We start from the raw sequence: 13,168 nt of genomic DNA, 5'->3' as shown, positions 1-13,168 counted from the left end.
CAAATTTATGGCCTTGACACACTTATTAAAATTTGGCCTCTTTCGTATCCATAGTTTGTATTTGATTTGCCATCACACTTTCGTGTACCTGGTGAAAAATTCTTCCTCAAGGGGGAAATGAAGGCGGGAAAGGAAACACGTGGTCGGGCTTACCAGGCTGAGACCGAAGAAGCCTCAGCTTCTCATGGTCAGGAATCTGTCCTGGTAGTCTCGTCGGGTGGGAGCTATTTTCCATTGGAGTTTTGTCCTAAACAACTCAGTGCGACTTTAAGAAGTGAATGGTGCGTGTGTTTGGGAACACAGGCTGCTGGAAGGAGCACATCGAGGGTTTTATTGTTTTGTTTCCTAGGAGTGCCTACCACGAACCGTTTTCTCTTTCTTTCAGCCTCAAAAACTGGCTGAGTGAACTGGTCCACCTGACCTGCTGCCGCATCTGTGTACGAGCGCTCTCCGGCTCCATTCGTTACCACAACAAGTGAGTGTCTGTGGGCTCTCATCTGCCTTCTGTCCCTAAACTCAGAAGAAGCAGGTGAAGTCAGCGTACTTCCAGTATGTTCATGCCTGCTGCTTAGAGCGTCACAGACGTAATGGTCTTGCATGAAACAATTTTATTTTATTTTTTTAAAGATTTTTATTTGTTTACTTGATGGACAGAGATCACAAGCAGGCAGAGGCAGGCAGAGAGAGAGGGGGAAGCAGGCTCCCGCCGAGCAGAGAGCCTGACGCAGGACTCGATCCCAGGACCCCGAGACCACGACCTGAGCCGAAGGCAGAGGCTTAACCCACTGAGCCACCCAGGCGCCCCCATGAAACACTTTTAAAAAGCCATCCATTTGCTGAAGGAACCACATAATAATGTAATGACCCTTGATAATTGGGCATTTCTGGGGTGCAGGGCAGGCCTGTGCTTCTCCTAGGTCGTCCGCCTGGGCAGGCACTGCTGTCCTGTCGTGTAGGTGAACAGGGGAAGCTCCGGGACTGGCTGGCTGAGGTCACATGACTAGTTTGTGGTAGAGTCAGGTTGTGAGCTGGGTCTGTTGGTGTAAAAAGTGAGGCCGTTGACAGGCCTGCAGTGTGGGGGGAAGGAGGACGGACCTTTAGCCCTTGAGGCCTGCTTCCTAGCCTCAGTCCCGCCATCCCGATGTTCCATAACTGAGCCTGAAGACAGATTACCGCAGTCTGCTTCCCTCACCCCCAACAGTAGAGGAGAATGGTACCTGACTGAAGTTAGTAGCTGACTGAAGTAACTTTGATTGCTTTTGAATTCCTTTTCTGTTAACTCACTTTTATTCTTTTTACCTTTAACTTCGTTGTTTTAACAGTTCTAGAAAAGCCTCTCTTTTTTTGTTGACTGGATCTTTCTGCCTCATTTGTGGAAGGGAGACATTATCTTCTTTGGCCTTACCATGTGTTACCAACATAAAAGACCCCTTAAGTTTCTAAAATTACATGATTTGGTCTTTGAGCTGTGAGTTTTGGGGATGAGGAATAGAAGAAAATGCTTTGGTAGAACTGTGGTTAAAAGAGATACTATCTATAGAAAAGGTGTTTTAATTACATAGAGAGTTCACAACTTATTATGTATAGAATTTCTTCAATTTTAAGGAAAGCATGCTAAAGTTGTTACGCATTTGGTTCTCTTTCTTTTCTGTATTGGGCCAATGAAGACTGCTTTGCTTCATTAGTGTCGAATACTGGTTGAACTCTAGGACAGAGGTCGGCTACTGAACTACGGGCCTAGAGGCCAAATGCAGCCTGCCATCTGTTTTTTTGTGAATAAAGTTTTATTGGAACATAGCCGTGCTCATTCATTTATATATTGTCTGTGACTGCCTTTGTGTCAAAACAGCAGAGTCTAGTAGTTTTGACAGGGATTGGCTGGTTTGCAAAACCTCAGATACTTATTATCTGGCCCTCAATAGGAAAAGTTTGCCAACCTTTGTTTAAGGGGATGGGAGGGAGGAAACTACAGTAAGTTGACTCTGTGGGTCACTGTGGGGCTACTAAAGGTGATTCTTACAAAGACTGCAGTCGTAGGGAAGTACTTGAGTGAAACTTGTATATCACAATATTAAATTTATGGAATCTTTATAATTCAGTCGAAGATTTTTAAATCATCCTTTTTCATTATAAGGAAAATGGACAATTACAAAGAAAATGTAAATATATGTAAAGGGCGAGTCATTGGCCCCTTTTCCTGGACTCTTACCCCACTCCCATCACACTGCCTGGAGGTAACCTTTATAAGATGGGACCATATCCTTGGAAACTGTATTTTTTTAATGTCCTTTTTAAAGCAAAATAGGATGAATCTATGGAAGCTGTTCTGCAAAGTAGTGACAATTCTCCAGGTTTATTTTTTTTACCATTGCTTGTAATTGCAGGCAGTACAGACCCCAGAAGGGGGGCATTTGTGTTGCCAACCACACTTCCCCAATAGATGTCTTGATCTTGACCACGGATGGATGCTATGCCATGGTAAGAGCAGCTCAGTGACCGTTCAAGTAATTGCATCTTTTGTGGGTTGTTCAGACTTTTAATTTATTTTAGCACACGTTAGAGACTTTTATACAGAAAGTGGGTTATTCTGCTGTAGCTATGTAAGTTGTGGAGTACATGAAACGAACACTACGTGTGCGAGAAAAGAAAGAAAGGAGCCATTAAGCCATTATATCTAAGGTAGTAGAAAGTCTGAGGCTCCTGGCTGGCTCATCAGTGGAGCATGCGACTCTCGATCTTGGGGTTGTGAGCTTGAGCCCTACATTAGGTGTGGAGATGACTTAAAAGTTAAAAAAAAATCTTTAAAAAATAAAAAATAAATTTAAAAAAGGTAGTAAAAATTTTGACTTCCTGAAATGTAGACGTACTTGAGTTTGAGAGGACTTTGCAAGGTTGATTCTCTTTTCTCTAAGATCCCTGCAATGTTTAATAAATAACACTTGGAGACGTTAAAGTCTTCCTCCTTAGAGCTGTGCAAATCCCTTACCAGCCAATTTGTTGTGTCTTCCTTCAGGGAATCATATGCAACTGAAAAAAAAATCAGACTTTTTAGTGAAGATCAAGCAAGAGAGACAAATACATATACTATGTTGCCTTTCTTAGTCACTGGGGGGATTTGAAAGCTGTTGTAAAAGCTCTTAATTTATTGCCAGAATGTTAATTCGTCTAAAATAATAAGTTCAGATAGATATTTCTTGGACAACCACATTTTATCCATTATTTTGTCTAAGTTGTGGAGCCCATTCTGAATCCAAGGAAGCTCTACTTCTAGGGAAAGGCTTATGGGAATTGGTAGTTCTTAACCTTTTTTGGGTTAGGAATCAGTTAATAGTATGTACCCTTTCTTAAGAAGAACAGTGACATTCACATGCATCATACAAGCACGATTTTGTGTAAAAGCCCACTCACGGACCGTCCTGTTAACAGTCCTTGGTAGGATCCTTACATACACCCGGCACCATTCTGGGTGCATATAGTAATTCCTTACATTTATGTGGACAAGCACTCTCACATACATTGTGTGTGACCTCCCCGTAATCCAGCGAGATTCAGGCTGATATTTTGTTACAGATGAGAAAGCAGAGGTTTAGGCATTTTGACCAATTTGCCAAATTACGATTTTCTGTTTCTGGGACCATATTCATTCTGTGTCCTGGTCAACAAAAAGTTGAATACAACTCCAGGGTGACTGAGCCCTCAGAATTCTGTTGGAATTTTCTATGCTTTTTGATTATGTGTGACTGCAGTTATACTAGCCAGAGTTTAGAAAAAAATAGCCCCTGCTAACTTTCCAGTGGGTGGAGTGAGAGACACGGAAAGCCAGTTCAGGTTTAAATCCAAGGCTGGAGAGGGCAGACATGGGAGGAGCCTGTACTGCTGACCTCCAGAGGTCACACGGGTCTCTTTTGGCTAAGCATAAACTATATATCTGAACAATATTCAAGATCTCTTCTCAGTGGCTTTTTAGAGTCTTTTCCTCCTAAACAAAGACTTCTACTTTTTAAAAAAAAAATTAGAAGTGTTTGCTAAGTCATAGAGAAGTTGTAATAATAAACATTCACATGCCTTTATTCATGTTTCCCTGTCGGTTTTTTGCTCTGTTGGCTCCATCTGCATTCTCATGTGCTGGCTTTCTCTCTCTCTACATAAAAATGTGTGTAAAGTATGTCTATTTTTAATGATATTTAGTATTTATTTCTAACATTAATATGATACCGGAAATTTGGGTCTGTACCAGTTCATGTAATCCACAGGGTTCTTTCTTGCTATCCCCCAGTCCATATCTGTATCTCCCTTTACTCATAGTGAATACCGTGGTTCCCAACAGTACTGACATATTTGCCTATTTTCTTGATCCTCTGATACATCTAAAATTGTTTCAGAATTGCTTCTCTTATTTTACTCCAAAACCAAATGTTGTAAAAAAAAAAAAAAAAAATTCCAGGGTATTTAGCAGTTCTCCTTGAAGAAAGATGGGGGGTGTATGGTCAAATACCATCTCTATACATTTCTTAGATTTTTTCCCCCTTCCTTCAGTGTTGCTCTTTTATTCATTTGAAATACAGTCGGGTTCATTTGTTTTGGTTTGCTTTGGGTTTGCTAGTCCCGTCCTTGCTGATTTACTGTTGGAGAGCTTCTAAATGTCAAAGCTAAACAATAAGGGTCTACTCATAACAGTGCCTTTCCGCCCACCTCCATTCTGCCCGCTCCGTCCCACTCTTGTAGATTTCCAACTTCACTGCTTTGGACCTCTTCTCTTTTGTAGAAATAAATACATGCATCTATTTCCCTTTCCGTTTCACACAAAGGGCAGTGTACTATATTTGCTCTTGGGCATTTGCTTCTCTCACTTAGTGGTATCGCCAGAGTGGTGAGCTTAGCATGGTGTATAGAGATGTTCAGTCGCTGCGTTGTATACCTGAAACTAGGGTAATGTTGTGTGCCAACTATACATAAATAAAAAAAAATTAAAACCCAAACCAAAGAAAACCCCAACCCGGTATCTCTGGGAAATCACTCCTGATGAGTCGTAGAGATCAACCCCGGTCCTTTCCCAGCACATGGCACTCTGTTCTGTGTGTGTAGCATTGTTCATTCATCTGATTTCTTAGGTTTGGCATTTAGATGGTTCCCAATATCTTGAAATTACAAATACTGTTACAGTAAAAACCTTGTGCATATGTATTTTCATTTTTTGGAGGTATATCTTCAGGGTAAATTCCCAGAAGTGGAATTACTGAGTTGAAGGATAAATGTTTATGTAGTTTTGATAGGTATTGCCAAATTTCCTTCTGTGGGTGTTTGAATCTCCCCCATCCCAAGCAATGAATAAGTGCCATTTTCTCCCTCCTTTCCTCCCTTCCTTCCTTCCTTCCTTCCTTCCTTCCTTCCTTCCCTTCTTTTGTGGGAGAGATAGGGTGCCAGCAGGGCAGGGTGGGGGGTTGCTGGGCAGAGGCAGAGGGAGAGATAACCTTAAGCTGGCTCCACACCCAGCTCGATCTCAGGACCCTGAGATCAAGACCTGAGTCGGAACCAAGAGTCCTGCAGAGCCCCCCGGGTGCGGGGTGCTGATTTCCACAGCCTGGGCTCAGAGTGCTACTAAAGAAGACTTTGTGCTTATGTTTGGCCATTCACGCCAAGGAAGGGTGGCTGCCTTTTGATTAGACTAAGAACTTCAGCCAGTAGAAGAAGGCCAGTCTTTTTTCTTCACGGGGAATAGGAACTTACTGGTACTTTAAAAAAAAAAAAAAAAGCTTTCCTTGCCTAGGTGTGTCTTTACATGTTTCTTTTTGTCTCATGGTATTTTAGGTCGGTCAGGTCCATGGTGGATTGATGGGAATTATTCAGAGAGCTATGGTCAAGGCTTGTCCACACGTCTGGTTTGAACGCTCAGAAATAAAGGATCGACACTTGGTCACTAAGAGGTAAGCAGTGACAAAGGATACTCAGTATCCTTTGTGGTAGCATAAAATCTGATAAATCTTGGCCTTCCTGCCAAAGAGGGCAGAGCAGTACTAAGGATTAAACCTAAAATATGTGGAGTTTTATTTGTGGTTAGCTTTTTCTGCTGAATCACCTGTCCTAGCTACATTCTTAAAAATTTTAAGCCTATAGTCATAGCAGGAAGTATGAGATTAGAAGGCCCATGCGTTTGTGTTGCTGTGGCTTGGGTATAGCCCAGTCACTGAGTTTTCAGAATTAAAAATTACTACCTTGAAAGTTAAATAATTTGTACCTATTTTGCTGAGTAAAGAGTTGGCTGATTTCTTGCCAGAAGTCCGTTGTCACTTAAGTCCATTTAGAGACAGACAGAGCTAAAGCTCTTTATGAAACAGAAGGAGGCTTGAGGATTTGGAATAGAGATGAGCTACCAGAAGCTTTTATTGGGAAACAGCTTTTTGTCCGAGGCCTTTAACTGAAGGTCCTGTGGTTTATTGCTTCTAGAAACATGAAGGCGTGCCCTACTTTTCAGAGTAAAATGAAAAGTCCTTGTTGAAATCTGTTTAAGGTCAGTGAAACTATTTCCCACTTGGAGAGTATTTAGCATTGAGTGGGACACTGGCGGCTCTAAGTCTCTATCTGAGCCTTCCAGCGCCTGGAGAGCAGTTGGAAATCCAGGGCTGGCCCACGGAAGGCAGGACTCAAGGCGGAAGCCCCTTCTCAGCTTTATGGTGTCCGTGTCAGAGGAAAGCTGAGCCTACTTATTTAAGGAGTTTCTGTATACTTAATGGCCATGAGGCCGACTGGTCCAGCAATCGATATTCCCATTTTCAGATGACAAACATATAAGTACATGGAAAAGGACACAACCCTCCTGACATGGGGGCCCCGGAGCCCATGTCAGTGATGACCTCAGGTCCTTTGTTAGGAGTCGGCAGAAGGCACTGAAGTTGGCTATCTTCGACATGAGAGCAACTGAAATAGTACAGATGACCTTCGGCTTTTTTGAAAAGGGCCAGTTTGAGTTGATTTCCTTTAATTATGTCTTATTTTTCCCTCCTTCTTGCTGTACGATTATATTTGTGCTGGTAGAACGTGGGGAAGACCAACGAGGACTGAACCTCTATCTTTATGAAGGTGGCATTTTGACCCGTTGTTTTTTTTCACAGACTGAAAGAACACATTGCTGATAAGAAAAAACTACCCATATTAATCTTTCCTGAAGGTAAGGAAGGGTGGCTGCCGACCAAGCCTTAGTTGACAACAACTGGCACGAAAAGCGTGAGAGGACTTGGGTTGTTCTGGATTGGCATTCTTGGTCCAGATCTCTGCCGTCCCCTAGGAATGAGCTGCCCTTCTCTGGGCTGGTGATCCCTTGCTTCCTTTTGGCATTCGATGGAAGTCATGGTGTTTTGTTCTTGTTTTTGTTTTTGGAAGTCATGGTGCCTTTTTGATCTTAAAACTCATTTCTGTGTAATGAACTTGGACAGGTATTGTTCATAATTTTTCAAAAGTCCTTATTTTTATTTTTTATTTGTAAAAGATTTTATTTATTTATTTGAGAGAGAGATAGTGAGAGCACAAGTGGGAGGAGAGGGAAAAGCAGACTTCTGGCTGGGCAGGCAGCCTGTTGTGTGGCTTGATTCCAGAACCCTGGGATCATGACCTGAGCCTAACGCAGATGCTTAACTGACTGAGCCACCCAGGGGCCCCTCAAAGATCCTTATTTTAAAGTATTGAGATTGTCACCTATTATGCCAAAGTTCTATCGCTAGAGCATTTAATAACAAAGTAAAATTTTGTTACGAAATTTGTGTAGAGTTGTTGAATTACTTCCTTAAGCAGGGATTGATCTGTTTCACTAAATGATAGTAAACTATGATTTTGCTATGATTTGAATATTTTAGATTATTTTATATCAAAATAATTCCTTTTTAAAATTTGTTTGAGGGATGCCTGGGTGGCTCAGTCAGTTAAGTGTCTGCCTTTGGCTCGGGTCGTGAACCCAGGGTTCTGGGATTGAGTTCCACATCGGGCTCCCTGCTCAGTGGGGAGCCTGCCTCTCCCTCTGCCTCTGCCCCTGTTTGTGTTCTCTCGTTCTCACTGACTCTCTCTCAGATAAAAATAAAATAAAATAAAATAAAATAAAATAAAATAAGATAAAATGTGTTTAAAAAACCTACCTTTAAAAATATTCACTACCTCCTTTCCACTACTCTGCAGGGACTTGCATCAACAACACTTCAGTCATGATGTTTAAAAAGGGAAGCTTTGAAATTGGAGGAACCATACATCCAGTTGCAATTAAGGTAAAACAGATGCCCCTTCCTGGCCCCCACACAACAGCCAGAAGTCTGCTTTTCCCTCTCCTCCCACTTGTGCTCTCACTATCTCTCTCAGTGACTCAGTAACTTTATTTTGGTATAACTTCAACCTTAAAATCTGAAAGAATAACAAGCACTTGTATACCGTTCTCCCTGCCCGAGCTTTACTGAAATACATTGACATGTAACGTCGTGTAAATTCATAGTATACCATATGTTGGCTTGATACACTTACGAACTGCAAAGTGCTAGCCGCCACCAGAGTTTTAGCGAACACCTCCGTCAGATCACATAATTACTATTTCTTTGTTACGGTGAGAACATTTAAGAGCTGTTCTCTTAGCAACTTTCAAGTGTATAATCAAGTGTTTCTAACTGTAGTCACCATGCTGCGCCTTAGGTCCCCAGAACTCATTTATCTTAGAACGGAAAGTTTGTGCCCTTCGACCAGCATCTCCCCGGCTCCTCCACCTCGTCCGCTCTCCTCCTGGGCCCCGGGGAACCACCGTCCTAGTCTCTGTTTCTGTCAGCTTAGCTCTTTCAGACTCTGCATATAAATGATACTACGGAGAACTTACCTTTCTCTGAGTTACATGACTTAGCATGGTGCTTTAAGGTCCATCTATTGTCACGAATGTCAGCATTTCCTTTCTCGCGGCTCAGTAGCATTCCATTATGTATACACTACGTCTCCCTTCCTGGTTCATCTGTTGGCAGACACGTAGGCTGTTTCCAGATCTTGGTTCTTATGAATACTATGCTGCAATGACTGTGGGGGTACAGATATCTCTTCAAGCTCTTGTTTTCATTTCCACTGGCTATATACCCCAAAGCAGGATTGCTGGGTCATGTGGTAGTTCCATTTTTGATTTTTTGAGGACTCACACTGTTTTCTCTAGTGACTGTACTGATTTACATCCTCCCCCACCATTCCCTTTTCTCTATATCTATCTTTTCTTTTTCAAATCTGTTTTACATAATCGCATTCTGCATTCCATGTAATTTGAAGAAAATGATTTATAATTTTCTGCTAATCCAGAATGTTTAGAAACCACAACTTTAAACTTTCTCAGTTTGTAAACCGAGTCTCAGTCATATAACCTGCCTCCAAGTCACACAGTTGGTCGGCGGAAAAATTGTGATGTCATTATATTAGAACTATTTAGCCAACCAGCGAATTCTAAAGACCTCTTGTGTATAAGGTCTTCCTCAAGGCCTTTGTGTACTCGTTACTCAGATTCACCAACTGTTTACATTTTGCCCTCTTTGCTGGATATTTCTCTATCTATGGATATGTGTACAGACAGGTCCCAGGGGATAGGGTGCCTGGCTTCATATTGAGTAATGAAGACACAGTCAGTAATAAGCGAAACAGTTATGGTGCCTACTTTTGCCCCCCTTCAGTTAAGTGGGGAGACAGATCTTTCGGACTCGGGGGGATAACCCTCTTGTTGCAGCACTCTGGGGTTCGGGTCAGAGGAGTTAGCTGGCCTGGTTTACTTCTTCAATCCCTTCTGTCAAACAAAGTAGCTTCTCTTTCTCTGGGGGTCTGATAGAGATGTTTGGCTTGTCATCGTGGAACCACTGATATGGATAAGAGAGGCCACCACTTCGTTCATAACTGGGATGTATTTTCTTTTCTTTTTTCTCAGTATAATCCTCAGTTTGGGGATGCATTTTGGAACAGTAGTAAGTACAACATGGTGAGCTACCTGCTTCGAATGATGACCAGCTGGGCCATCGTCTGTGACGTGTGGTACATGCCCCCCATGACCAGAGAGGTATCTATCTATAGGTAGCAACTGGTCTTTGGTGCTTTATCCAGTCAGATCATGGCGAGAAAACGTACGTAAAATCCTGGGTGCCTCCCTTACCCCATTAGCTAGAGGTGGACTTCCTTTCTGCTTTCTCAGCAAATGGATTATTTAAAGAAAAAAAAATGTATTCAGGTTTCTTCAAATCAGGCTATTTTGTATTCAGAGACTCTTTTCCATAATTGTTTTTATAGTTGCTGTTGGTTTAGTGAACCTACAGATATTACGGAATGTTGTATGTTGGAGAAGACTAATAAAGGGTGTAATAAATATATGTACGTGAGAGATACAAATTAAACAATACAGTACTTCATTTTCTTGATAGAACAAATGATATTTGCTATGATTGAGAACAGTGCTGAGCTAAAATGTGAATCTTACTTTTTAAAAAAGAGACAGAGAGAAAGAGCGCAAGGACATGCGCATGTGGGGGAGAGGGGAAGAGGGAGAGAGATTCTTTTAAGCAGGTGTCATGCCCAGTGTGGAGCCTGATGTGGGACTTGATCTCACCACCCTGAGATCATGACCTAAGCTGAAAGCAAGAGTCAGACACTGAAATGACTGAGACACCAGGCGCCCCTGAATCTTACGTTTTAAAACAAATCTGAAGACTATGATATGTTTATTCAAGAAATATTTGAGAACTCTATTCCCACAATGTGCTGGTAACTGTCTTTTCCCCAGGAAGGAGAAGACGCCGTCCAGTTTGCTAACAGGGTTAAGTCCGCCATTGCTGTGCAAGGAGGGTTGACTGAGCTTCCCTGGTAAGACATTTTCAGAAGTATTATCATTTTCTTTTTATTAAAAAATCACTTTCAATAATGTCATTGATGGTACTGGTTAGCCAGAGGTTTAGCTGAAAGTGACAGTGGTTTACATAAAAGGGCGATGGCTTGGAGAAGGTAGAGGTTTGCCCCTCTTGCTTAAACAAGGGCAGTGCAGGCTGGTGTAATAGGTCCTTCCGTGTTCTCCCACCCTCCGTGTGCCTCTGCCACAGGGGCCCGGATGCCTGCTCCAGCGCTACTCCACGTGGAGAAAATGGCCTGCAGGAAGGAATGAAAGTAGGGACCAAGCCGTCTCTTTAAGAGCGTGGGATGGGTGCTGGGCATGTCACTTCCACCTCTTGGCTCGACCTCAAGTTAGGTGATAAGAAGGCTGGCAAATGCCATCTTTGTTCCGGAAGGCCCTATGTCTAGCTAAAACAGAGGGTTCTTTTGCTGAAGAAGAAAGTGAGAATGGATTTGGGGTTGGGGAATGGGCCCTGGGAGCAAGGGGCCCTGTATGGGCTTGTTCATACTTAACGCTCGCTGTGACTCCGTTGAAGAAAACTTAAAGACTTGAAAGGAATTAAGTGAAATATTTTAGTTATGGGAACTTTGGATTTAATTTTTTGTTTGAGGAAAGCTGTGTGTAGGTGAGTGTATTAGTCAGCTTGGGCTGCCGTAACAAACTACCACAGCCCCAGCGGCTTAAACAACAGAAATGTATTTTCTCACAGTTCTGAAGGCTAGTAGCCTGAGATCAGGGTGCCAGCAAGGTCGCTTTCTGGTCAGGGCTCTCTCTCCCTTTTGGCTGGCAAATGGCCACCTTCTTGCCTTTGTGTGAATTTGGGGAGAGAGGGGGAGAGAAGACAGCAGGCTCACAGGTGTCTCTTACAGGGGCACTAGTCCTACCTTGAAGATTAGTGACTGCTCTTAAGGCCTCCTCTAAACCCAAGTACTTCCCAAGGGTTCCATCTCCAAATACCATCATACTGGGGGTTAGGTCTTCACTATGTGAATTTGGGGAAGTGCATATACGTTTAGTCTGTATTAGTGAGGGTAACTCTACCTACATTATCATGGGAGATGAATCATACTTTCAGATCCTGTAGGTTTATTAAGTCCCCCTGTTTATCTTTTTTTGGTGTTTTCAAAACACTTCGCATGAAGAGTTCACTGGAGGCACTTCGAGTCACGTTCTCAGAGCAGGGTTTGGCTGAGTCAGGCGTCAGCCTGTTCAACCAAGGACTCCTGAACCTGCAGAGGGACCCAGGACTGCTCAGGAATTAAACTTCTGGAATGAGAACTAATAAGGACTAGCTGGATTCTTTTTTTTTTTTTTTAAGCTTTTATTTATTTATCTGTCAGAAAGAGAGAAAGATTTCGAACTCAAGCAGGGGAAGGGGCAGAGGGGGAAGCAGGCTTCCCGCTGAGCAGGGAGCCCAGTGTGGGGCTCGATCCCAGGATGCTGGATCATGACCTGAGTCGAAGGCAGACACTTCACTGACTGAGCCACCCAGGCATCCTGCTAGCTGGATTCTTATACTTCTTTATGCAAGGCTGGGGGATGTCTCCAGAATATTTTATCCATTCATATACTTTTTTTTTTTAAGATTTTGTTTATTAATTTGTCAGAGAGAGAAAGCGCACAAGCAGTGGGAGAGGAAAGCAGAGGCAGAGGGAGAAGCAGGCTCCCCGCTGAGCAGGGAGCCCAGTGTGGGACTGGACCCCAGGACCCTGGGATCATGACCCCAGCCGAAGGCAGACACTTAACTGACTGAGCCACCCAGGTGCCCTCCATTCATGCATCTTACGTACAACCCAGTTCACCCAGGAAGCTTGCTTCTGGCATCATTATGCTAATTAGGAAGCCACTAATTTCTGTAGTGAAAACCCATTTCTAAAATTCCTTGTGTGAATTAACAAGGTTTAGGAAGTTGATAGAAAACAAAGACCGCTGAAGCCTTAGAGTGGCAGCTGTGCAGGGTGGCCTCTAATTCCATGCCTCTCGGACCGCCCCGGGGTGTGAGTTCTTGACTTAACGGCCACCTGGCTTGCCCTAAGGTCAGGATGAGGGTCAAGAGAGGTTGAAAGGAACATTTGTATCACACTACCTAAGCCAAAATATGGGAAACTAAATTACGGATACCACAGCATCCTGAAATGACAGGCTTACACAGGTCCTAGCTTATAAATGCCCTGGTGAGCCAAGTTCACTCTGCATCTGGCTTCCTCTTTCCTGCTCATTGTTTTCATTTCTTTACTCTGCTTTTTCTCACCTGACTTCTCAGCCCTGCTTCTGCCCTGAAGCCGTATGAAAATCTTGGAG

At 43.0% G+C, this 13,168-nt stretch overlaps 1 protein-coding gene across 1 annotated transcript in view; it reads left to right on the top strand.

The window, feature by feature from the left end:
- Nucleotides 1–13,168, top strand: part of GPAT3 (glycerol-3-phosphate acyltransferase 3) — a 60,729-nt gene that overhangs the window by 45,145 nt on the left and 2,416 nt on the right. The window contains exons 5-11 of the mRNA XM_032875883.1: nt 386–475; nt 2,385–2,478; nt 5,809–5,924; nt 7,110–7,165; nt 8,164–8,249; nt 9,917–10,045; nt 10,763–10,842. Of these exons, the coding sequence (XP_032731774.1) occupies nt 386–475; nt 2,385–2,478; nt 5,809–5,924; nt 7,110–7,165; nt 8,164–8,249; nt 9,917–10,045; nt 10,763–10,842 (651 nt within the window). The remainder of the gene's footprint in view (nt 1–385; nt 476–2,384; nt 2,479–5,808; nt 5,925–7,109; nt 7,166–8,163; nt 8,250–9,916; nt 10,046–10,762; nt 10,843–13,168) is intronic.

This window comes from Lontra canadensis, unplaced genomic scaffold (assembly GCF_010015895.1).
Source record: "Lontra canadensis isolate GAN:19392208 unplaced genomic scaffold, GSC_riverotter_1.0 scaffold1, whole genome shotgun sequence".
Lineage (NCBI taxonomy): Eukaryota > Metazoa > Chordata > Mammalia > Carnivora > Mustelidae > Lontra > Lontra canadensis.
The sequence above is the reverse complement of the archived record's forward strand: the minus strand, read 5'-3'. Positions and strand labels throughout refer to the sequence as shown.